Raw genomic sequence first — 23,109 nt, 5'->3', positions numbered from 1 at the left:
TTAAACAAAATAATTTGGTTTTAAAAAAATTATGAGTTTGAGTTTAAGTTGAACTTGTAAAATAGAGTTTTATTCCTTATTAAGTTTAGACTAAACAAAAATAATTTTGTTTCAAAAAAATAATGAATTTGAGTTTAAGTTAGATTTGTTAGAAAGATAGTGTTTCACTCCTTGTTAAGTTTGGACTAAAAAAAATAATTTTATTTAAATATTGTGCTGACGTGAAAAATTGTGGGAGTTTCAGATAGTTTGGTTATATATATATATATATATATATATAGATGATATATTTTAATAATTTAATATTAATATTAATATTATTATTATTATTATTTCTCTAATTTGATATCTCATATATTATGGTTTTAGATGCATCAGATCCCGCTGGGCCACTTCGCAACCTTGGGCGAGGAGCCGAGGACCGTTTAATGATTAGTTTTTATAGATCGATGCCCATTGAAAGATACGAAGCCCTTTTGATTGTTGGGTGTGGGTTGGGGGGCTAATGTTTGTTTATACTTTATACGTACACGCTTAGAAAATCTCTTTTATTTCTTTTTTGGCTAGATGATAGAAATTAAACCAAAACGATCGAATGTTGTGGAACACAAATGACTTTATTGCTATGTCGATAAATCCGTGTTATATTCAAATATTTTTAAAAATGTCGGCCATGTTGAAAAAAAGTGAATGCACACGGTTTGGTAAATCATGTACTCATGCTTTGTCAAAACTCACATGGGGATTGCGAATGATTACCAAATGCTTAATTTGATGAAAAAAAAAAAGTGAGAGAGAGACTCTTATATCTTCCATACGATTGTCAAACACACTATTCACATGAGCATCTGCACATGTATAGGTAGCTATAAGCCTATAATGGATATGAGATAAGAAGGTAAAAGAATAAATAAACTGATTTCGAAGAAATAAATACGAGAATTGTACAAATTTGAACACTTCACATTTTCTCTCACGAAAAGTATTTATTTACAACCCAACAAGACTGCTATTCCTATTTTTCATTACATTCTTTCTAATGTATCTCATATACATATACAACTGTTCTGTTGCTATATGGCCAGGTCTAGCAACCTATATTCCTACTTTCCTTCTGTGATATACGTAGATGGACATTATGCATATTGTGTTTGTGTCTGCACCATTTGAGGCCACTTGCCTTGATCATTAACAATTAACTGGTTACAACAAAATTTAGAAGATCGATCACCATAACAGTTATGTCATCCATGCTGCCTCGGCTAAAAGACATATCTACAAGCTTTTTGCAGGACATCATCAAATTCTTCTCTCTCAAAACCACATCAACTGCCTCCTGGTCATTTACCTGATTGACACAATGCAAATGCATATATCAGAATAAACTCTTTTTAAGGCCAAAATGCATGTAATTCCACTGACAAGCACAGATGGACTTAATAACAAATTAATGTTCATATAAAACTGTTTTAGTTTTCTTTGAAATTTTTTATTTATTTTTTTGGTTTGACTTCAATAGAAGAGGCACAATTCCTGCCTCGGTTCACGTTGTTATGCTAGATAGTCACATGTTTGTCTTGTGTCCCAAATTAGGGTCTCATATAAGAATTATGAAATAGACCCTACATTTTTTTTTTCTTTGATCTTATTGTAGGTTCTTGTTTTGATGTACTCTTTTCTATTAATTTTTTTTGCCAACTATACACATAGGCGTTATACCTTGTCCCACAATCCATCCGAAGCCATTATCAAGAACTGGCAATCTGAAGTTAAACGAAGCCTAAGAATCTCCGGTTCGGATATAATCCATTCTTTCAAATGCAGGTCTCCAATGGCTCTAGAAACTGAAAGCAACCCTTGAGCCCTCCAAATTCCATTTTGGCAATGCACAAAACCACCCTGCAATATGTTATAAGTTATTTCAATACTCTTTGACTCAAAGAGAGATAGAGAGAATAGTATTAAGTTCTACATATAAAGAAATGGAACAACTTGACTTACGGTGTTTTCAATTCGAAGACGCTCATCTTCCCTAGTAAGACGATGGTCATTTGTCAATGCTATAGCTACTCCTTTTCTACTCAAAACTACTCTACAATCACCAACATTAGCTACATGTAACTCTCCATCCTTCAATAGCACACTAGATGTACAAGCTCCACTACTTACACCCTGCAAGTAAAAGTTCATTTTAGTATACAATATACCTTGCGAAAGCTAACTAGTTTATTGAGAGTTCATAAACAATCTTAATTAATGCTAGGTTGTTGTTGTTAGTAAACAATATGCCTTCTATTATGTTAATGTGCGGTGTTTAAGATTTTATAAACTAAATTAGGAGAATGGATTAATTTATATTCTCAAAATAGGATACATGAACACGGACATGAATACAGATACAGATACGGGTACGATAAGCGGGCATAGCAATTTTTGAAAAATTAAAATATGATACGGTAGATCAAATACCATTATGACACGTATACGACACGGATACGACAAGTTTGATCATTCCTAATATAATTAAGGGCATGCCACAAACTAGTGTGCACTTCAATACTATCACATATGCTCTAATAATCTTTATTTTTTGAAAGGGAAGGGTGAATCTCTTCAATCATTTAAAAAAACAAAGATGTAAGCAAATATATATTCCAATTTGGAATGTTTAATGTCAACAACCATGCATGAATTCTATGATTTATAAGAAGTCAAATAATTTAGTAGTCTTTTTTAAGAGAAATTTTTTTAATAGTTTATGAAGGCATATATAGGATGGAAACATTCAAATGTACATGCGATTATAATATATGTGAAGGTCCATTACAACTACCTGACGAAGAAAATCCTTGTCTGTGACCATGTAGCCACTACGAATAGCCTGCTCTAACTGACCTTCTTCTCCTCCAACACATTCCAGAGCTTTTGTAATGTTCCTTCCTAAATTTTCTGCAACAAAATCTGTCGCAGCTTGACCTCCATGGCCATCGATCACAGCAAAAAATGCCTGGTGATAACAAATATATATCTATGAGTGTCATTCAACTTTTTTCCTTTCATTACAAAATAGCTAGGACAAATCCAAAAAACAAACTGCCTTATAAAATAAATGAAGTTGGATATAACCAAAAAAAAAAAATTAACTCATATATTCATCAGGAAGAAATTGATGATAGCAAATTTGGAATTTATTGATATGAGCATATATAGTATGTACACGAATTAAAATTAGAATATTTTTTAGCTACCCAAAAAAAAAAAAAATGTAAACGCAGATTATATATATATTTTCTCTTGATTAATTTGTGAGACATTATAATAGTCAGCATTCATAGTTTTTAGATGGGAACTTTGTGCAGGCCTTTATTAAGATCTAGTCTGAACAAATACTATCAAAATCAGAGAGAGAAAATATAAGAACATATAATATATATGTTGCCTACCTGCTTGGGATCTCCAAGAATATCAACCATAACCCCATACCCATCTTCCATAACCTTTCTTCTACCTTTCTTGCTTGCCAAAACGAAATCTCTTCCTTCAACCTCAAATTCCTTATGCTCCAACTTCCTACACATTTCATCAAATTCCGACACCGCGCAATGTTCTGGCACAACCAGCTTAGCCGGCCTCTTTCGCAACTTGAGAAGGCCTTGCTGATTATCCTCCCCTCCCAACTTCACCATTCCTAACGAATCCGAGCCTTGAATAATATCGTTCACCAAAACACCACCACCCTTTATATTCTCTATAATGGTGCAATTTTGATCATCATATTCATGCATGCCCTTTTGAAGCACTTTATGATGCATTTTTTCTTGCATGATTTCCTCTTCATGCCATGCTATATCACCCATCAAAATACCACATGTTTCATGCGATTTTTCAACGTAAAAATTTGCTGCGTCGTCCACTACTTCACCGATTATACAATCTTGTGGCGTAATAGTACTCTTATTTTCCTGGCATGTAACACATGAAGAATATTTCTCTAGAGGACTTTCTTCGTCATGAAGGAAAGCCTTGCTTTTTGAACCCTCGGGATTCAAATTTTCAAAGACTAAAGCCGACCCTCCTTTGGGACCGACAAAAAGATTGCCGACTAATGAAAGAGTAGGCGTAAAGGTTATAGACATGAGATTAATGTATTTTTTGAGGTCTTGAAGAAAGTATAGAACAAGAAATATAATATAAAAACCCCAAAGAAATTCTTGCAAATCTTTCATATGTGTAAAACTTTGTGTGCTAAAAGTGATAACTTTTTTGTGTGGATCCTAAAAAAAGAGTCGGATGATGATGTATATATATGTATTTGTCGAAGAAAAGGCTTTTGTTTTCACACAATTGATTGAGGTGAAGAGGTCCTTATATGAAGGCAAAAGAGATAATGATGAAATGATTGACGGGTCAAAGGGAAAGACTTTATCCAAACGGTAGGACAAAGACACTGTTTTTATGAGGCAGCAATTTTGGGGGTATTGAAACTTTCAATGCCAAGGAAGTGGTCAGTGGTGACACCCAGTTTTAGTTTTTGTTCTGGAAAAAGTCCAAAATTTTTTTTAATTGTAATTTGGTTTTGCTTTTGCAATAGTAAATTCACTAAATTTGACTGCAAAACATTGTTGACTTGGTTATCAATTTTGTCCCCTTATAAACTTACGTAAAAAGGTAAAATAAATAAATAAAAATAAATAATATATATAAATTGATGAATAGTCAATCATTAAAAAAAATTAGTACTACAACATCAATTGCATTTTTTTTATTTTCACGCCTGTTTGCATGATTTTTATAATTAAATCAATTTTTTATTTAATATTCTATTAAGTGATTTTTTTATAGGATTTTCAAAAAATAAAATAAAATAGTCCACATATATGAAGAAAAATACAGACAACCACATTGAATTTATAGACTTACGCATATGTAACAATTAATGTTAATTAATATTATTAACAGTTTTTAGCGTTTTTATTCTTTGGAAAAGAATATTAGTATGTTTTAACTTGTACAAGACCCATATCTTAATCACAACGAAAAAGTTTGTGAACACGTTAGGAATCATTCTGTGTGCAAAAATTAACTAATTGTACGTTCATTATCACTGTATTTTTACATTAGCAAGGAAACAATTTTTATTCTGAATAGAATTTCTTCCAAAACACGTCACTTAATTCAATCAATATAATTAATAATAATCCATTCATTGTCGATCACTTTTTTATCAGTTTGCAATGGAAGACAACGAAAGATACAACTAATTAATTAATCTGATTATAATAGCCAACGTAGTTGACAAGGCCCGCAAGAATGTTGGTGTAGATGTATATGCACAGATGAACTAGCAACAATGTACTACTACTAACTACTAATTAGGTTATATAATTAACACAAAAAACGACAGGTCTTAAATCAGTGGATTCTAAAAGCTTCCTCTGCATTGAATGTTACTACTAAACTGTATCTTTGCTTGAATAATTCATGACTGACTGTGATCAAAGACTTTTCTTTTCTAATTGATTATAATAAGAGAATTTGATACGGTAAAGGGGGGTTTTTTTTTTTGGATAACAACAAGAATATAAATACATATTAGCCTAATAAACCAAAAAGAAGAGGACAAATAATATGTATATATGATATGGATTTAGATCATTTTCGATTCAAATTCATGATTTAAAGTTGAATAAATCTAGAGTTTAAATTTGGAAGGTTTAAAAAAAAAAGAGGCTATTTTTTTGTTTAGGAAAAAGTTGAATTGAAAATAGGTGCTCCTATTTTGAAGCCCTGAAAAAGTGTTTGGACTAATGCTAAGAATATAATCAATCCAATTGAAGCTGAGTAGGCCGAAGCCAGCCTTGTCTGGATTTGGTTCCACCTAATATGGGCTAAGATTGGACAATTAGCCAAGGCCTGGCTTTCAGTGGGGTCCAAAATAGAGAAAAGAATCAGTGGAAGCCACGCATGTTTCACATGTCTGTCAAAGCCTGAATTGGGTGGTCCAATATTCATCAAAACCAAACAAAATGTTTTCTGATTTGGAGACCACCACAATTCAGATGTGAATCATGTGACTATAAAATTGAGCATCTTTATTTATTTCTATTGTTTTTTTGTTTTTGAGTCCTAAGTAAATGAGTAATTGAAATATACTAAATTATACTTTTTGACATTTAAAGTAGGGATCGCAATTGGTGTTAACCAGTCACATTTGTGCTATGATAAGAGAATTAAACACTAATTGACAAAAAATTGTATTGTCTTGAAGTACTTTGAGTTAAACTGTTTTTTTTTAATTATAATTTTTTGATTTTTTTTAAAAGATAATTACAATATGTTACTAATCCTGCAACTCGAACTCATTCCTCCTAAACTCCCAACCATTTTGTGCATGAGGAGGTTCCAATTCAGTTACAATGCATTTGGTATAATTTTTTGATTCAAATATACTAAAAATTACACATTTTGATTTATTAAACAAGTTAAAAACATGTCATGTTCGTGGGTTATGCCAAAGATGCCACTCATATTGTAATGTTTGGGTTTGTTTTTATTTTTGTCCTCTACTTTTTAAATTTTCATCTTAACCCTTTATGCTTGACATTGTTTTCATATTTGTTATGTAATTCATTTTTCGTTAGTAATCTAACTTCCAAGTACTTTTCATGTTTACTAATTACTATTTCTTGAAAATACCAACTCTAAAAAGCTGTGGAATATAAGAATTTCATTATTGTAAATAGAAAAGTATATTTTGAATGATTACATTATTAAAAGAAATGGACAGTAAGTTTAATATAAAAACGAGATCAAGCATGAGGTATCAAAATGAAATTTTAAAATATAAACGATTAAAATGAAAACAACCCTAAACTCTAAGAATAGCCATTGTTCATAAAATAAAAAAAGTAAATAAAAAAAATGAATAAAATGCCATTGAAATATTTGGATGGAATTGAAATATTAGGCTAATTATACAAAATATAATTTATTATTATTATGTATTTATAAAAGATTAAAATTTTCATTAGATTAAGCATCCAAGAACATAGTTTCTCATAAAAAAGCATCCAAGAACATAGCCTGATCGAATTCAACCGATGGGCTTAAAAAAAAAAAAAAAATCAATTGACCCTAAATTATAGTAATTATTTATTTATTGAATAATAGGTTTTTTTTTTTATTTTTTACAAGATAGAATTCTACTCTAATCAATCAAGGTTACTTAATTTTATTCCATTCCATTCATTTCCCTTACTTAAATACATTCCATTTCCATTCCATTCTCTTCCCTTGTGAACTCCCAAACGGAGCCTAAGTGAATATGTGTGTAAAACACCTTCTTGCAGACTTAAACCCAACGCTCTATTTGTTTCGCTGAAAAACCTTCTATAAAGATAGTTTTCCACATTTTCCTGTATTTGGTAGCACAAAAAAAACTAGTCAACGGAAAACTGTCTTTAGTCAATGGAAAATCCTAATAAAAATAAGGCTTGTTTTCTATAGATTGTTTTTCAAAAAATTTTTTTTTGGAAAACAATCTCTCTCACGATACACTCTCTTACTCTTTCTCTCTTCCCTTTTCTTTTTCTTTCCTCACACCCTCACTATCACTAACTCTGGTCTCCCCTCTTCTATAGATCTCTCTCTCTCTCTCTCTCTCTCTCTCTCTCTCTCTCTCTCTCTCTCCATGTTTCTCTTCCCCTTTATAACACAGTTCTCTGATTAGATTTTTTTTCCCCTCATTGCTCAGTAATTATTTCATTTCTCTCTACCAACTTGCAAAGGAGAACATATTTGCAACGGTAATTATTTCATTCATCTCTACCAAAATCCCAATTCTTTACTTTGAATTTCAAACTTGATTTTATTTTTTTCTCTAAGAAATTTTTGGTTTGATGGATTTTAGGTAGTTCTTTTTTGCACATAAAATTGCTAAAAAATATATAAAATAAAAAAGAGAAGAAAGAATGAATGAAGTAAAAGACGAAAACCAAATTCATTCTTGGTTATTTTATTTATATTGATTACATTAGTTGATTTTCATAATACACATGTTTTAAATTACATAAGAAATATAAAAAATAAAAATAAAAATTTGCATACCAAATACTAGAAAACATTCTCAAGCTCATTTTCGAGATCGTTACCAAACACTGAAAAACGATATAGTTTTTTAGAAAATATTCTTTAAAAAATGAACCATTTCCTAGAAAATATTTATGCTGAAGCAAACAGAGCGTTAATTATACTTAAGAGCTTTAATTATACTTATGAAGCTGCTGTCACACAGAAGATGTGCTGTATAATAGGTTTAAAATTGCTAAAGGAAGAGCCAAATTTATTATTAATAATAATTTTTATGAATTAGAATCCGGTTGGCTTGGATTCAAAAGGTCAGTCTCAAACCGAGGTCCGTCCCTGCACACAACAACTCAACCACTTTAAATTAGTATTTATTTACACTGTGATTCACTATTCCATTCTATTTTTGTTTGCTAAATACACTGTGATTCCATTCAATGATTCAAATCAATGACCAAAACAGGCACTATATATCTTAGTCTACTATAAATAACCAAAGGCTGCCAAACATTTCACAAAGCTGCCAAACAAAACTTAACTCTCTCTCTCTCTCTCTCTTAGCTTCGGCGGCGCAGCCATGGCTTCTCTCTCAGCAGCGATCTCACACTCTTCTTCGCACGTCGCATTGGCTCACAACACGAAGCCGAAGAAGATCCACCAATCGCAATGCCGCACTCTTCCTCTTCCTCACCGGTCACCTATTTGCCGGTACACTTCGCTTTTCCTTCATTATTTATTTTTTCCGTTTGTTTCTCGAGAAAGTTGAAGGAATCAATTTATAAATCTGTCTTCGTTTTTTCTCACTTCTCGGTTCCTTTAGGCATTTAGTTGAATTTCTGGCTTTCTTAGTGCTGAACTGTGCTAAGATCTAATGTTTCTGTGTTACTTTCATTTTCTCGCATTTTCTCACTAACCAATCGGTATTGAACTTGTTTTAGGTTGTTGTTGGGTTCGTTGTGATTCCATGAAGCTTCATTTCGCTTCAATTTTCCTTCATTATTATTTTCTGTTCGTTTGTTTGTTTCGCGAGAAATTTGAAAAAATTGGAATCAACATATGAATCTGTATCCGTTTTCTCAGTACCTTTTGGCATTAGTTGAATTTCTGGATATTTTATTGCTGACTGCTGAGCTAAGTTTTTGCGTTTCTGTTTTAGTTTCATTTTCCAGCATTTTCTCACTAATCAAACAGTATTCAAGTTGTTTTAGGCTGTTGTTATTGTTTTTAGTTCGTTGTGATTCCATGAAACAGGTTTTCACACTATACAAAGTAGTTGTAGCTTTTTTATTAATCGTAAAAATTATATTAATAAAATTAAAATTGTAAAGACTTTGAGAAATTATCAACATTATAAATTCGTGTTCGTTTTCCTTTCGGCATTGGTTGAATTTCTGGCTTTCTTAGTGCTAACAGCTGAGTTAAGATCTTAGGTTTCTGTTTTAATTACATTTTCCTGCATTTTCTCACCAACCAAAACAGTATTGAAGTTGTTGTAGTTTGTTGTTAGTTAGTTGTGATTCCATGAGGCTTCATTTCACTTCACTTGTCCTTCATTATTTTTCTGTTTGTTTCTTGAGAAAGTTGGAATAATTGGAACTGACATGTAAATTCATTTTCGGTTTCTTAGTTAACCTTGGCATTAGTTGAATTTCTGGCCTTCCTAGTGATGAGCTGAGCTGAGCTAAGATCTTATGTTTCTGTGTTGGTTTCATTTTCCCGCATTTTCTCACTAACCAAATGGTATTGAAGTTGTTTTAGGTTGTTATTATTGTTTTTAGTTCATTGTGATTCCATGAGGCACATTTTGATACTATGCAAAGTAGTTTTAAATTTATTTATTTTTATTAATCATAGAAATGGCTTAATAATATTAAAGTTGTGAAGGATTGGAGAAATTATTAGCTGGATTAGGAATTTTCAGAATGCTTAATATGTTTTGGAGCCATATAGTAGCAGGAACTAGGAAAGGTTACTTTACTTGAATTTGTTGTGACATAGAAATGGTTTGATAAAATTAAGAGTGCAAAGGCTTTGAGAAATTATTTGTTGGATTATGAATTTTCAGAATGATTAGTGTTTTTGGGAACCATACAATAGCAAGAAAGGTTACTTTACTTGAATTTGTTGTGAAATGTTATGGCTCTCAGTGTTATGTTATGTTATTTATCTAATTATGAAGTACTTTTAATAAATTTGTTATTTTCAGATTGGGTTTTGTATCCCAGGGGGGCAGTAAAGAGGCATCAAATACCCGTGTATTTACTTCAGTTAAAGGTTTATCTTCTTCCCTCTATTCTTGCAATATGTTTGAATTCATGCTTAAAATCTTGTAGAACTTAGTTGAATAGTGCTGTCTATTTATATATTCATCTCAATTCACTGGTAGGTGTATTACTGGATGAATCTGCGGAAAAGGTTCAGCTTCCCCAAGGTGACACATGGTCAGTTCATAAATTTGGAGGCACATGTGTGGGAAGTGCCGAAAGAATCAAGAGTGTTGGGAATATAATTCTGAATGATGATTCAGAAAGGAAGTTGGTGGTTGTCTCTGCAATGTCGAAGGTCACAGATATGATGTATGACCTCATTAATAGAGCTCAATCACGGGATGAATCGTATATATCTGCACTGGATGCTGTTTTAGAGAAGCATAGATCGACCGCACTTGATCTACTAGATGGGGATGATCTTGGTAGTTTCTTGTCACAGTTGCATCATGATGTCAATAACCTTAAAGCGATGCTTCGGGCAATATACATAGGTATTACAATTTTCTCTTTCTCTCTCTCTCTCTCTCTCTCTCTCTCTCTCTCTATATATATATATATATATATATATGTATATATATATATATACACATAGGTATTACAATTCTTTACGTTACTTTGTGTCTATTTTCATGAGGTAGTCTCATTTCAATAAAATTATTTTTACCTATCAAATAACTGCATCTGGCATGTTAACATCTGGATTTGGTGGCTGTCTAATCCTTTTTCTATTCACTGTAAAGTTTCATAGAAGTGACGAGCAATAATTTGATAGTTCATGTTTATAAATGTCTAATATGCTTAACATGATGTGTGTTAGCCAGGGAAAATATATTTCCTCTATTTTCATTGTTTCTCTTTTCAAGCTAGTTTGATTTCTATCTCTGTTATATATTTGGAATCATTAAGTGCACAAAAGGGTAAACCAAAAATATCTTTTAGGGCTTTTGCGGGTTCAAAAATATTGTTTAGTGCATGAGTTAATTACCTAGCAGTTAAAAAAAAGCCCTCTAGTATGTTAGTAGTTTCTAGTTGATTTTTTAATCAAATAATTTATTTATTTATTTTAAAATTGTTACAATATAGTCGCCAAGAGCCTTGTAGGCTAATAGCTCAACTGGCATCTCCTGATGTTTCTAATGGAGATGTCCATGCTTCAAATCCCCCTACCCTCAACTATCAAATCATCAAAAATTGTTACAATTTAGCCCTATTCTTGACAGGAGTGCAATTGAGGTTACAAAATTTTCCTAGGTGGCATGTTTTCTATGACATGGCACACTCATCAGTTGGTGTGTCATGCTCATCAACTGACGTGGCATTAGATGGAGACTACCATGGCAATAATTGCTTGATAATGTTCTTTTGCTGAAATTTTAGCTGCTTGTGAACGATACCTTCTTATATGTCATTTTGCTGATTTCATTTACTCATCTGCATGCAAACTTCTACCATACTTTTATTGATTTCCAGTTCATTTTCATTAAGCTTCTAAATTAGGGATTCTACATATGATATTGAATTAAATGCTTTGTGTCTTGCAGCTGGTCATGCAACAGAATCTTTTACAGATTTTGTTGTTGGACATGGAGAGCTTTGGTCTGCTCAAATGTTATCGGCAGTTGTTAGAAAGGTACAGTGATTGTTAAGTCATTATTTAAAGTGTCTACTAAATCAGAATGTAACTTTCCCAATTATCTTATTTACAATTGTAGTATGGTGCATTTAAAAAAAAAAAAAAAATCTCTTGCAGAATGGGATCGATTGCAAATGGATGGATACAAGGGAAGTCCTTATTGTAAATCCTACTAGTGCTGATCAAGTTGATCCTGATTACCTGGAATCGGAAAAAAGACTTGAAAATTGGTATTCCAAGAATCCATCTCAGATAATCATAGCAACTGGTTTTATTGCTAGCACACCGCAAAATATTCCTACTACCTTGAAGAGAGATGGAAGTGACTTCTCTGCAGCTATCATGGGTGCGCTATGCAGGGCCGGTCAAGTCACAATCTGGACAGATGTTGATGGTGTCTACAGTGCAGATCCCAGAAAAGGTTTGTACTGGTTCTTACTTGATGCTTTTCTGCTAAAAGTCATATTACGAATTGCATATATACTTGGATTTGTAGTTGAAAAAATTATTGATTTTCATAACAATATATAAGGGATCTACCTCTACATATGTTGTCAGCAAAATCATTCTAATAACCAGAAGATCCGTTTCTTGAATGTTCTAAGACAACGTTAATGTGGGTTTTGATTCAACTAAGGATTATATCTTCTACAGTTAACGAGGCAGTGATTCTCAAGACACTTTCTTATCAGGAGGCTTGGGAAATGGTGAGCTTGACCATGCGTCTCTCTCAACATTATTGAGGATTTCTATCTATAAAATAATGTTATCGTGGATTGCTAATTGCACTTTTTTAACATGAACTTTAAAAATTTGCAGTCATACTTTGGGGCAAATGTGTTACACCCCCGCACCATAATCCCAGTGATGCGATATAACATTCCAATTATAATAAGGAATATTTTTAACCTCTCTGCTCCTGGAACGAAGATTTGCCACCCTATAATAAGTGACAAAGAAGAAAACCAAACTGTGGAGTCTCTTGTCAAAGGATTTGCAACAATAGACAACTTGGCCCTTGTAAATGTTGAGGGGTGAGCCATGGATTGCAGTGATTGGTACTGCTGTTCTCATTATGTACAAGTGCCTTGAATTTATTCATTCTGAAAAAAAAGGGACAAGGTCTTGTATTTACTTTTTACCTCCATTTATAACATTCCAACTAACTATTCTTGTATTTATTGTTGCTAGAACTGGAATGGCTGGTGTTCCAGGCACAGCTCATGCTATTTTTGGTGCTGTAAAAGATGTGGGAGCCAATGTTATTATGATATCTCAGGTGCCCTGAGTCTTTTTTTCTTCTTCTAAAGCCTTCTTGAGTTTATGGTATTTTGAAATGACACAACATTGATGATGGTCTTTAATTGGGTGTGTAGGCTAGTAGTGAACATTCTGTGTGTTTTGCTGTGCCTGAGAAGGAAGTAAAAGCTGTTGCAGAGGCATTAAAGTCTAGATTTCGTCAAGCTTTGGACGCTGGACGTCTATCTCAGGTATGGTCAACTTCATATATTCGTATTCTTGGCCTTACAATAGACTTCATGCATAAAAAAAATTATAATTCACTTGAAACAACTTTATTGTGCTTGTTTGGGTGCATCTTGGTTCATTGGATTTTTCCCTGGAAAGTAATTTTTAGTATATTGTTAAGGATTTTCAAGGCTTGGAAGGTTATGTAAACTATTCGCATCTATCATTTTGATTGGATAAGTAAATTCCAAATAATCTGATTTATTAGGGACTAATGCTTTTGCTCTTGCTGTTGCTTCGGACATTCTGATTGAGTTAAGGATAGATCTTTTAGGGAGTGGTAGTTTGAAGACATATTATATGTTTGGCTATTAGTGGTGCTAGTTGGACTGTTGTTTCCTGAAGCTTCCACCTTGGGTCAGTGTCTAAGACAATTTCAACTTGAACATACCTTTCTTTTTCTTTCTGTTCTTTTTTCTGGCTGAGCAAATTCATACTACCTTGGACCTACTGTAAGATTTGGTACAATTTTGTGCTGTCTTTATATTATAATTAAAAATTTTGTACAGCTAAAATGATAATAGTTGTTAAGCTTTTTTGGTCTCTTTGATATGATATGAATGCTTATATTGTTGATTGTATTTGTTTCTAATTTTTTGAGTTTAATTTTCTTCAATTACCTTGTGCAGGTTGCGATCATTCCAAACTGTAGCATTTTGGCAGCTGTTGGCCAGAAAATGGCAAGTACTCCTGGTGTTAGCGCCACTCTTTTCAGTGCACTGGCAAAGGTTAGGGAAATATCTGTATTTGCATAAATCAATATGACAATGGTCTTGATTTAAAATTGTTATTCAATAACTTTGTCATACTTTTAACTTGGGATTTTTTTTTGAGAGAGGAAACTTGGAAAGTATTTGATTCTATGTGTTAAACGGATTTCTGAAAACTTATTGACAAAATGGACAATGGTTTTGGGCTGTCCTCTGTGTGTGTTCTTGTTTGGTGTTCTCATTTCCATTAGCGACAAGACTTGTTCATCATTTCAATTTTCTTACAATTAAAAGAGACAGCTCAACTCTATATCTATAATTCATTATTGCAGGCAAATATTAATGTTCGTGCTATTGCTCAAGGATGTTCTGAGTTCAATATCACCGTGGTTGTTAAACGAGAAGATTGTATAAAGGCCCTAAAAGCTGTCCACTCTAGATTTTACTTATCAAGAACTACGATAGCAGTGGGCATAATTGGGCCTGGCTTGATTGGCAGTACATTACTAGAGCAACTGAAGGATCAGGTGCTTTTTATTTTTATTTTTAGGGGGGGATATATCATCTTGATTCTAGTTCTTCCATTTCTCACTTATTTACAATGCATCATTTAATGCCATATATTGGACATGAACAATCACTGTGATTCATTATATATATATATATATATCTATATATATATTTGTTCAATATCACATCCTACAAACATTAAATCAGCTCACATTTATGGTATGATCTCATAGATATAGCTATAATTTTTTATTATTCATATATCATTTTTAACCTCATTGCTTCAACATTAAGTGTCAACTCTTGGCATGATAATGTTTCTGCTTTATTCCCCCCCACCTCCCTCCCCTGCCCCTTTTTTCCCTCTGTGTAAGCGACAAGTTATATATTGCTGATGTTTATCAAGTGTTTTTGGATTTTAAAAGATAAATTTTCATGCTGTTGAATTGTTGAACCTGAATATGCCATAACGTTTGTGCAGGCAGCAGTCCTTAAGGAAGAATTTAATATTGATCTGCGTGTCATGGGAATCACTGGTTCAAGGACAATGCTTTTGAGTGAATCGTAAGTTAAATCATTCAATGTAAACATGTTATTTTCAACAGCTTGGTATTGTGTAATTAGAAAACTGAATTGGTTGATCAGACAGTGCATTGTGGGCTGTGGCATGGCCCATTTGCTTCCACTGTTTTGCAAAAACATATTCCTTTTTTGAGAAGCTCATCCGAATCAGCTTACGATATGATAAATGATACCTCGTAAGAAATATCTGAACACCTGATGATTCCGCTTGCAAAGACTCCCTGTTCTATAAAAAATAGTCAAATGAAAGAACCCTTCTTTTTGTAGAATTTTAGTTTTTAGTCAATGTGAGCTGAATTACTATGGTGACTCAAACTTGATTGCATCAGTTCTAATTTCTGGATCATATGTTAGCATTCTTACCCCATAAGTTTTCCTTGGTCTTGCTTCCTCTTAAAAGCCTTTGTCCTGTCACCTCAGTTCAATGGCATTGCTCACTACAATGTCCAAAGGAATGGACATTGAAGCTAAACTACACACACACACGCCCACACACACACACACACACACACACACACATGCTGGTGAGTAAATAGTATTAATGTTACTACTAAGAATTTTTGCCCAGAAATTTTTAGGCCTCTCTTCGACTTTCATTAAGTGACTTCCATAACTTGGAAGGAATTTTTAGCGGAGATTAACTGAGCTGCTTTTGCTTTGGACTTCCTTACCCTATACATGTTCTAGTTTCTCTGAAATTTTATTTATTTTTTCTTTTTGCATGGACATTGTGTTAGTCCATCAATACATGAATGTTAGCCCATCTATACTTACGGATTTATGCATGATGATCACAGATGCCTAATGTTTTCAAAGGCTTGGGCTTGAGAGGTAAAATAGGATATTTAGGTTTTTAAGTGTGAGGCGAAAGGCATATGCTTCATAAATTTTGATTTTGAAGTACGCCATAACCCATAAAGGCTGATTAACAAAACACACGCAAACCTATCATTAAGCTTCCTCTGCTATATAGTTAGCTATCATTTGGATCACAAACAGTTTTGTTCCAAGGCTTCTGCTTTACATTATTGAAGTTCTGAAAATAGATATGGTGCATCCAAATGTTTGATGTAGAAAACAAAAAGGTAAATCCAAATCTTTTGTTGGAAAACATGTTGCCATAAAATATTGAAACCCTGGATTGTCATTATGGGCATCATTGCAGACAAGGGAAGGTGTATCTCATGTTTTTTGTTGCCCAAAGCATTTTATTGGTTTCCTTGAACTTAGTTAACGCAGAATCTGTTGTTGTGAGACATTTATGGGTTTTTATAGCAATTTGCACGGTGTTCTTTCAAATTAGTCTTTCAGGGCATATTTAGCTTCTCAGCTGTCACTGTCTTCTGATAAACATTTTTCCCCTTATTTTTAAGTGGTCTTTTCTCATGAACCTTGAATCTTTATCATCTTTGGTTCCAGGGGTATTGACTTATCTAGTTGGAAAGAACTTCAAAAGGAAAAAGGAGAAGCGGCTGATTTACAGAAGTTTGTTCAACATGTGCATGGCAATCATTTTATTCCAAATACTGTCTTGGTAGACTGCACAGCTGACTCTGCTATTGCGAGCAATTATTATGATTGGTTGCGGAAAGGAATTCATGTAATCACCCCCAATAAAAAGGCAAATTCCGGACCACTTGATCAGGTACCACTGTTACTTTGATGTGATATACTTTGAAGATCAATAGATTCATATGTGCATCAACAATATAAAGCTATGAACTTGCAAATTGTGAGTTGTGTGCTATAACAAATTAGCAGTAAATGCTCTGCAGATGTCCTCATACTTGGTAAATAACCAAATTCCAATTCAAATGGATTCACAAGGGTAAACCAATGTGACTGAGATTTTTAATACAAGATTAGAGAAAATGACAATTACTAGAGTAATACATTCTGTATGTTTCCTTATAGTTACTCATATTGGGTATTTTGTGATATCTTTACTGTCCAATTCCAGTACTTGAAGTTGAGAGCTCTTCAACGGCAGTCATATACACATTACTTCTATGAAGCTACTGTTGGAGCTGGTCTTCCAATCATTAGCACTTTAAGAGGTCTCCTCGAAACTGGGGACAAAATATTGCAGATTGAAGGCATCTTCAGGTTCTGTTATGTAGAAACCTTGATGTTTTTTCCTTTTCTTTGTCTTCTGGATTTTTGAGGGTGGGGTTTTTGTATGAACAATATTGAGCACTCCCACCCACCCTTCCCCTGGCCAAAGCAAAAAGAAGAAGAGAAAGTGACGCCAAATGGTCCTTTTAAGACAAATTATTTATGTTTACTCCTGTAAATATGATTAACAAAAGAAAAAAGGGGAAAAAAACTGTATACCATATACTTATCTTTTATTTGCTGTTGCAGTGGGACTTGAGTTATGTCTTACAAACTGTGTACCATGTACTTATCTTTTATTTGCTCTTGCAGTGGAACTTTGAGTTACATCTTCAACAACTTTATGGGTAAAGTAGCTTTCAGTGAGGTGGTGACCAAAGCAAAACAAGCTGGTTTTACAGAGCCAGATCCAAGGGATGATCTATCCGGAGCAGATGTTCGTAGAAAGGTATTATGTGTTTAATTTGTTGTCATCTACAATATAAGTGGGAATAGAGTGTCATCATATTTTGTATGTCATCCACCACATATTGGTAACTATTTAAAAGTGCATTTTATCTGTACAATATTCCTTGAATAGCCATCTAAGAGAAGCCTGACAGGTTGGGGTGTCTATGAAAAGCAATTGTGTGCAATATGAAGCCACTTAGTTTACCTAACAATGTAATTGTAATGCGTCTTTTCTGAGACAAATGCTTAACTTGTGTTGACCTGTGTCTGCTGCTGCTATTTCTATTTGGTTCCATGAGTGAGCTTGAGCTAGCCAGGTGGCTGGTATTTACCCATTGTATTGAATACAAATTTATGGCAGCTGGCTGGAATAGGCTGGTTGTTGACTACATCTGCTGTTTTTTGCTGCATAATAATAATATTTATTAAAGCCAACATTTCCGTACTTAGCCCTCAACCGTCTTATTTCTATTCACATTATTGCTTTTAAATAAAATTACACGAATAAGGCTGATGCCATGTTGCAGGTGATAATCCTTGCTAGGGAGTCTGGTTTAAAGCTGGAACTATCTGATATTCCTGAGAAAAGTCTTGTGCCAGAACCATTAAGAGTAAGAACTAATTTAGTCAATCAGAGGGCGATTTGCTACGAACATAAACAGCCTTATAATGCGGATGTCAATAATTTGTTGCAGGCTAGTGCTTCAGCTGAGGAATTTATGCAAAAGCTGCCACAATTTGATCAGGAAATGAGTAAGAAACTACAGGATGCAGAGGATGCAGGAGAAGTGAGTATCTCTAGACACTGCAACTAGTTTGAACTATTTGAAAGGGTAGCCTGATGTTATTGCTAAACTAACCGGCTATTTTAAATGATAGACAGTATAATTTATAGATGTAATTAGTCTCTATAATTAGTCTCTATTTACATGGGATGTCTGCTTCATAGGACTTTTAATATTCTTCATTTTATTTATTGTAGTTTTGCTTTCTTGCTTTCGGTGTTTTCCCGTTTCTGATGAGCTTGTGATATATTTGAAGGTCTTGAGGTACGTAGGGGTTGTGGATGTGGTTAAGCAGACAGGTGTAGTGGAACTGCGACGATACAAGAAAGATCACCCATTTGCACAACTCTCTGGATCAGATAACATTATTGCTTTTACGACAACAAGATATCAAAAGCAGCCTTTGATAGTCCGAGGACCGGGTGCTGGGGCCCAAGTCACAGCCGGTGGAATATTCAGTGACTTATTGCGGCTTGCCTCTTACCTTGGTGCACCATCATAGGAACACCACTCACAAGCTCTGATCCATTTGTACTGTTTCTTAGGTCTTTCAGGCTGTACTTTTACGCGGGCATGTTCTTGTAGTTTATAGTTTTTTTGTATGGTAGCAATCTAGGTTGATCAGTGAAGCGGCTTTGAAACCTGAGGTATAACCGTAGGAAAGCATTATTGCTATTGGAAAGTAAGTGTAGTTTTAAGAAATAGGTGCGGTGACTGCTCTTTTTGGGTTCTAGAGTTTGTAACGTATTCATAATTGGGATCCTTACTAGTTTGTTGAGAATTTATAGCTTGGCCCAAAGTTGGGAATAAAGCTTGATTGTTGTCGATGTCCATGAGAATTTGACAACATGATAAATCAAAATGGATTTGGCCATCATGTGTGCTTTCTATAACTTTTGGTCACTCTGGTTGATTTGCAGTGCTAATTGAAAAATATATCTAAATCTATATAATATTTAAAAACTACAACGTAGTATTTATTGTTATTACGTTTAAAAAAAAAAAATGAAAATTACGCTTTTATTGAGTCATATTAGTATAGCATTTTGATTTATTTTAGTCTAATGCAGTCTATTTTGAACTAATTGGACCTTGATTTGTTTTGTAGGTTGCCTTTTAGTTTTTCGATTAAAATTTTATTTTCTTCATTTTTGGACAGAAAAGAATGAAATTTTATTTTATTTGAATTTTGGACTAAAAAATTACAAAAAAAAACTAAGCATTAGAAATTAGAAATATGACCTTAAAAGGCAATAAAAAATTCAGGTTTCAATAATATATGCATTATACACTTATTTTTAGAAAAAAAAAAAACTACAATTCTAAACTTATATAACAATTTAGTGTTTCATGAAATAAGGGTGTACATATTTTTTTAATATTCTTAGATATTTTCAAATTAGTCAACCAATTATGGTATATGTAAAAAAATCTTTTTAACATCTCCATTTATAATAATATTATAATTATGTAATTTTTTTATATTAAATTACAATTTTCATATATATATATATATATATATATATATATATATATATATCACTATGTATTATTGTTAAATGCAAAATACATTATATAAAACTCATAAAAATAGAAAATACTTTTGAATAACAAACCCTAATAACCTACAAATTTTATATTATATTTTTATAAAATAATTATATTACACTTTCCCATAGGGGTTTATGACTAGTATACCAATAAAATTTGACTAGCCTGAACAGTTTGAACCGGCACAAACTGGATGCTCATCCAAATGATAATTTTCACAAGCTAATGAAATATAAAGGGAAAAGGCAAAACACAATTGGTAAATCTATAGAACGTGTCATTGCCATAGAATTCCATTAGAAATTGCTACTGGTTAAGTGCATGTTCTTAAGTTACATCACAGACACAACTAAGCTTTCCAAATAATGAGTAGTGCACCACAAGTCAGAAGCCCTAAAATCAAGAGAAACTTCAGCACAATCAAATTAATCACATTAAACCAGGACCACATACCAAGAGTTCATTGTTGAAATAAAAAGAAGACCTTGCTTAAATTTTAGTGTTGCCTGAAGTTACGATATTCAACAATGCTAGAGTTCCTTATACACACGAGAGAGAGAGAGAGAGAGAGAGAGCGAACAAAGCTACTGATAGAACCAATCATTGTCAGTCAAACAGCAATCTTTGATGCTCCTCTAGTTGCAATGGTTTTAGTTTGGAAAGATTCTTATGATAGAAATCTCAGTGATCCATTCAAGGTTAAAAAATTATCAACTCAAGTCTGCTTCACAAAACATTTTAAAATTTCATTTAAATCACCTGTTTCTCTGATCTATTGATCTTGGGTCTCATGTAAATGTTTGGATCTCTGAAAAACCTAGAAATGATTTCTGCCTTGTCAGCTGAAAGATCTGTATTTTGCAGAATGTACTCCTTTGATGCCTTCGCAATTGCCTCAATTGAACCAATAGCTTGATTAAGCTGAAGAGAATTGTCAGAATGACAATGTTTTAAAAACCTCAATGATCAAATCATATGACTAAATCAATGCAAGATATTCTTAGATAATGTCAGGCCCATCATATGCCAGGCTATATTGCAGGAATTAGCCTGACAAAATCCTTTAATAAGCTGTATGGACTTTTATGGGTCATTAACCATAATTTCTTTTACTGACCACTTGATGTGAAGTCAAGGTCTCATAGTGGAGATGCTATGTGAATCAATTAAACAGAAAGGTAGGCTTAGTTGTCAAGAGACTACGTTTAGTTTCTAGAACCAATGTATTTTCAAGTTTCTTAAACACGATTTGATCAGATTTGGTTGCCAGTGCTTATGCAAAGCAGTTTGCAAGAATATGGGGTAAGGGCCAAGTCCCCACCCATTAGACACTTAATATATTTATGATGAACAATTCCATTATAAATTGAAACTATTCAGATTAGTCCACAATATAATAAAAAATTATTAGAGTTCAAAACATTTCCAGTATTTGAGACAATTAGCATAGTGTAGTGTATGACAGGACAGATGTATCATGTACGTAACTGTATCATTTTTTTTTTGTTGTAAAAACTGAAAATATGAACAAATTAACATATTAATTGTTAAGAATTGTAAAACACCTTACATGATCCAACAAGATTATAACTTTGAAGTTCTCACAGAACAATGCATGGATGCAAGTAAGAGGGGGGGAAAAACAACAGAATTGAACTGATTGTTTTGTATAGGGTACAGAATTACCGCATTTGCATCATGATTTTCTATGCCTGGTATGGATGTAAGCACTCTGGGGAAAACGTCCATTGCCTGCACTGATTGTTTCCTCTTTACAAACAAGAAAAGATAAGCACATATACACAGGAGCATTTGAATAAAATAGTAATTAATATTGTTAATATTCATACTGAATTTATAAGCACGAAATTAAAGCATGTAAATAATTCTAATCAACTGCCCTCAGCCTTTAATTTTGTTATGACATCCTGTCGTTTGCATACTGCAATTCATATGGTTACTTAGGGAAACTACTTAGAAGAATCCATTGAAGTGATCATTAGAGAATAAGCTCTTACCCCCACGAGAGATAGCTATCTTGACAATCTTCTCAAAGCCCATCTCTAAGTCTTCTCCTGGCACAAATGTTGGCTTACCAAGCTCCATTCCGTATCTATCACAAAGTGAGGCAACAAGCTCTTTCATATCACTCAAACATCCAAAAAGTAAATTTGGACATAAGTTTCATATGACTCACTTGAAATAGGAGTGAACAAACAATTCATTTTGTTCCTTGGTTGGGAGGAGGACAACAACATAGATATGTGCAAACTGCCCCTTCAGTTTCTGGACTCTGCAAAAAATGAATCAGATTAAAAATCACACCAAGTAAGAGGGTCACTCAAAAACGACGACAGTTTGGTTACCTGCTCAACATTGGTGGGATGCATTTGCTGTTGGAAAAGTAGCACGGCAGTGAATAAGAAATTGATATTTTAACGTTCATTAGAAGAAACTATTAAAAGTGGTAAAAATTTTGAGTCTTACGTAAAAAAAAAAAAATAATAATATATGATTTTATATGCTCATAAGTTGGACATTGGGTTGGGCTTTAGGCATATGAGGACTAGGCCTACTTTTTCAAATAATAATATTTTATTTTAATTTTTGAGTCAGTTAGTCTATGCACAGTCGTTATTATTGAAACAGAGTGGCTATACAGCAATTATTACTGAAACAGAGTGCTTGTTCAGTAACACAATCTCTAAGTAGTGAGAATTTTTTGTGCATTCATTTTTATCTTAAGAGGTAGACGTTCGTGAGTCTCAAAGCACCACAGTAATTGTATGATCTAATTTGTTCATCCTTCACGTATCTGGTCTGTGAATTTTTAATTATTTACAAATTTTTCTTTATATATATATTCAATATTTGTTTATTACTGTTGTCTT

General features: G+C 33.1%; 3 protein-coding genes across 3 annotated transcripts; 1 reads left to right on the top strand and 2 right to left on the bottom strand.

Annotated features, from left to right (window-relative positions):
• Positions 1-839: 839 nt before the first annotated feature.
• LOC142620024 (putative protein phosphatase 2C 2) lies at positions 840-4,276 on the bottom strand. The gene is made up of 5 exons (XM_075793463.1): positions 3,444-4,276; positions 2,834-3,007; positions 2,002-2,172; positions 1,720-1,899; positions 840-1,348 (listed from the first exon to the last, which is right to left on the bottom strand). The coding sequence occupies exons 1-5, from the start codon at positions 4,224-4,226 to the stop codon at positions 1,196-1,198; spliced, it is 1,461 nt and encodes a 486-aa protein (XP_075649578.1). The 5' UTR covers positions 4,227-4,276; the 3' UTR covers positions 840-1,195.
• Positions 4,277-8,587: 4,311 nt separating this feature from the next.
• Positions 8,588-19,541, top strand: LOC142619290 (bifunctional aspartokinase/homoserine dehydrogenase, chloroplastic-like). Its single transcript, XM_075792350.1, has 18 exons — positions 8,588-8,793; positions 10,292-10,359; positions 10,472-10,846; positions 11,897-11,985; positions 12,106-12,409; positions 12,643-12,695; positions 12,808-13,022; positions 13,180-13,267; positions 13,365-13,478; positions 14,145-14,243; positions 14,558-14,752; positions 15,217-15,299; positions 16,737-16,962; positions 17,278-17,423; positions 17,745-17,880; positions 18,410-18,493; positions 18,578-18,670; positions 18,924-19,541. Exons 1-18 carry the CDS (start codon positions 8,663-8,665, stop codon positions 19,167-19,169), a joined length of 2,745 nt encoding a protein of 914 aa, XP_075648465.1. The 5' UTR covers positions 8,588-8,662; the 3' UTR covers positions 19,170-19,541.
• A 1,140-nt stretch (positions 19,542-20,681) lies between these two features.
• Positions 20,682-22,623, bottom strand: LOC142619291 (protein PARTING DANCERS-like). The gene is made up of 5 exons (XM_075792351.1): positions 22,585-22,623; positions 22,416-22,511; positions 22,237-22,331; positions 21,905-21,988; positions 20,682-21,139 (listed from the first exon to the last, which is right to left on the bottom strand). Exons 1-4 carry the CDS (start codon positions 22,593-22,595, stop codon positions 21,915-21,917), a joined length of 276 nt encoding a protein of 91 aa, XP_075648466.1. The 5' UTR covers positions 22,596-22,623; the 3' UTR covers positions 20,682-21,139; positions 21,905-21,914.
• Positions 22,624-23,109: the final 486 nt, after the last annotated feature.

Source organism: Castanea sativa, chromosome 12 (assembly GCF_040712315.1).
Source record: "Castanea sativa cultivar Marrone di Chiusa Pesio chromosome 12, ASM4071231v1".
Classification (NCBI taxonomy): Eukaryota; Viridiplantae; Streptophyta; class Magnoliopsida; order Fagales; family Fagaceae; genus Castanea; species Castanea sativa.
Note: the sequence above shows the minus strand (reverse complement) of the source record. Positions and strands in the feature narration are given on the sequence as shown.

What these genes read in the sequence shown, in the direction of transcription:
- LOC142619291 (XM_075792351.1), bottom strand. An exon ending in TTTGTTCACTCCTATTTCAA is followed by an intron (nt 22,332 to 22,415) that starts GTGAGTCATATG and finishes ACTTTGTGATAG; the next exon opens with ATACGGAATGGAGCTTGGTA. An exon ending in GATAGCTATCTCTCGTGGGG is followed by an intron (nt 21,989 to 22,236) that starts GTAAGAGCTTAT and finishes TTGTTTGTAAAG; the next exon opens with AGGAAACAATCAGTGCAGGC.
- LOC142620024 (XM_075793463.1), bottom strand. Translation starts at nt 4,226, where the DNA reads ATGAAAGATTTGCAAGAATTTCTTTGGGGTTTTTATATTATATTTCTT. An exon ending in GTCTTCGAATTGAAAACACC is followed by an intron (nt 1,900 to 2,001) that starts GTAAGTCAAGTT and finishes AACATATTGCAG; the next exon opens with GGTGGTTTTGTGCATTGCCA. An exon ending in CGGATGGATTGTGGGACAAG is followed by an intron (nt 1,349 to 1,719) that starts GTATAACGCCTA and finishes TGTGTCAATCAG; the next exon opens with GTAAATGACCAGGAGGCAGT.
- LOC142619290 (XM_075792350.1), top strand. Translation starts at nt 8,663, where the DNA reads ATGGCTTCTCTCTCAGCAGCGATCTCACACTCTTCTTCGCACGTCGCA. An exon ending in TATCGGCAGTTGTTAGAAAG is followed by an intron (nt 11,986 to 12,105) that starts GTACAGTGATTG and finishes AATCTCTTGCAG; the next exon opens with AATGGGATCGATTGCAAATG. An exon ending in CAGATTGAAGGCATCTTCAG is followed by an intron (nt 17,424 to 17,744) that starts GTTCTGTTATGT and finishes TTGCTCTTGCAG; the next exon opens with TGGAACTTTGAGTTACATCT.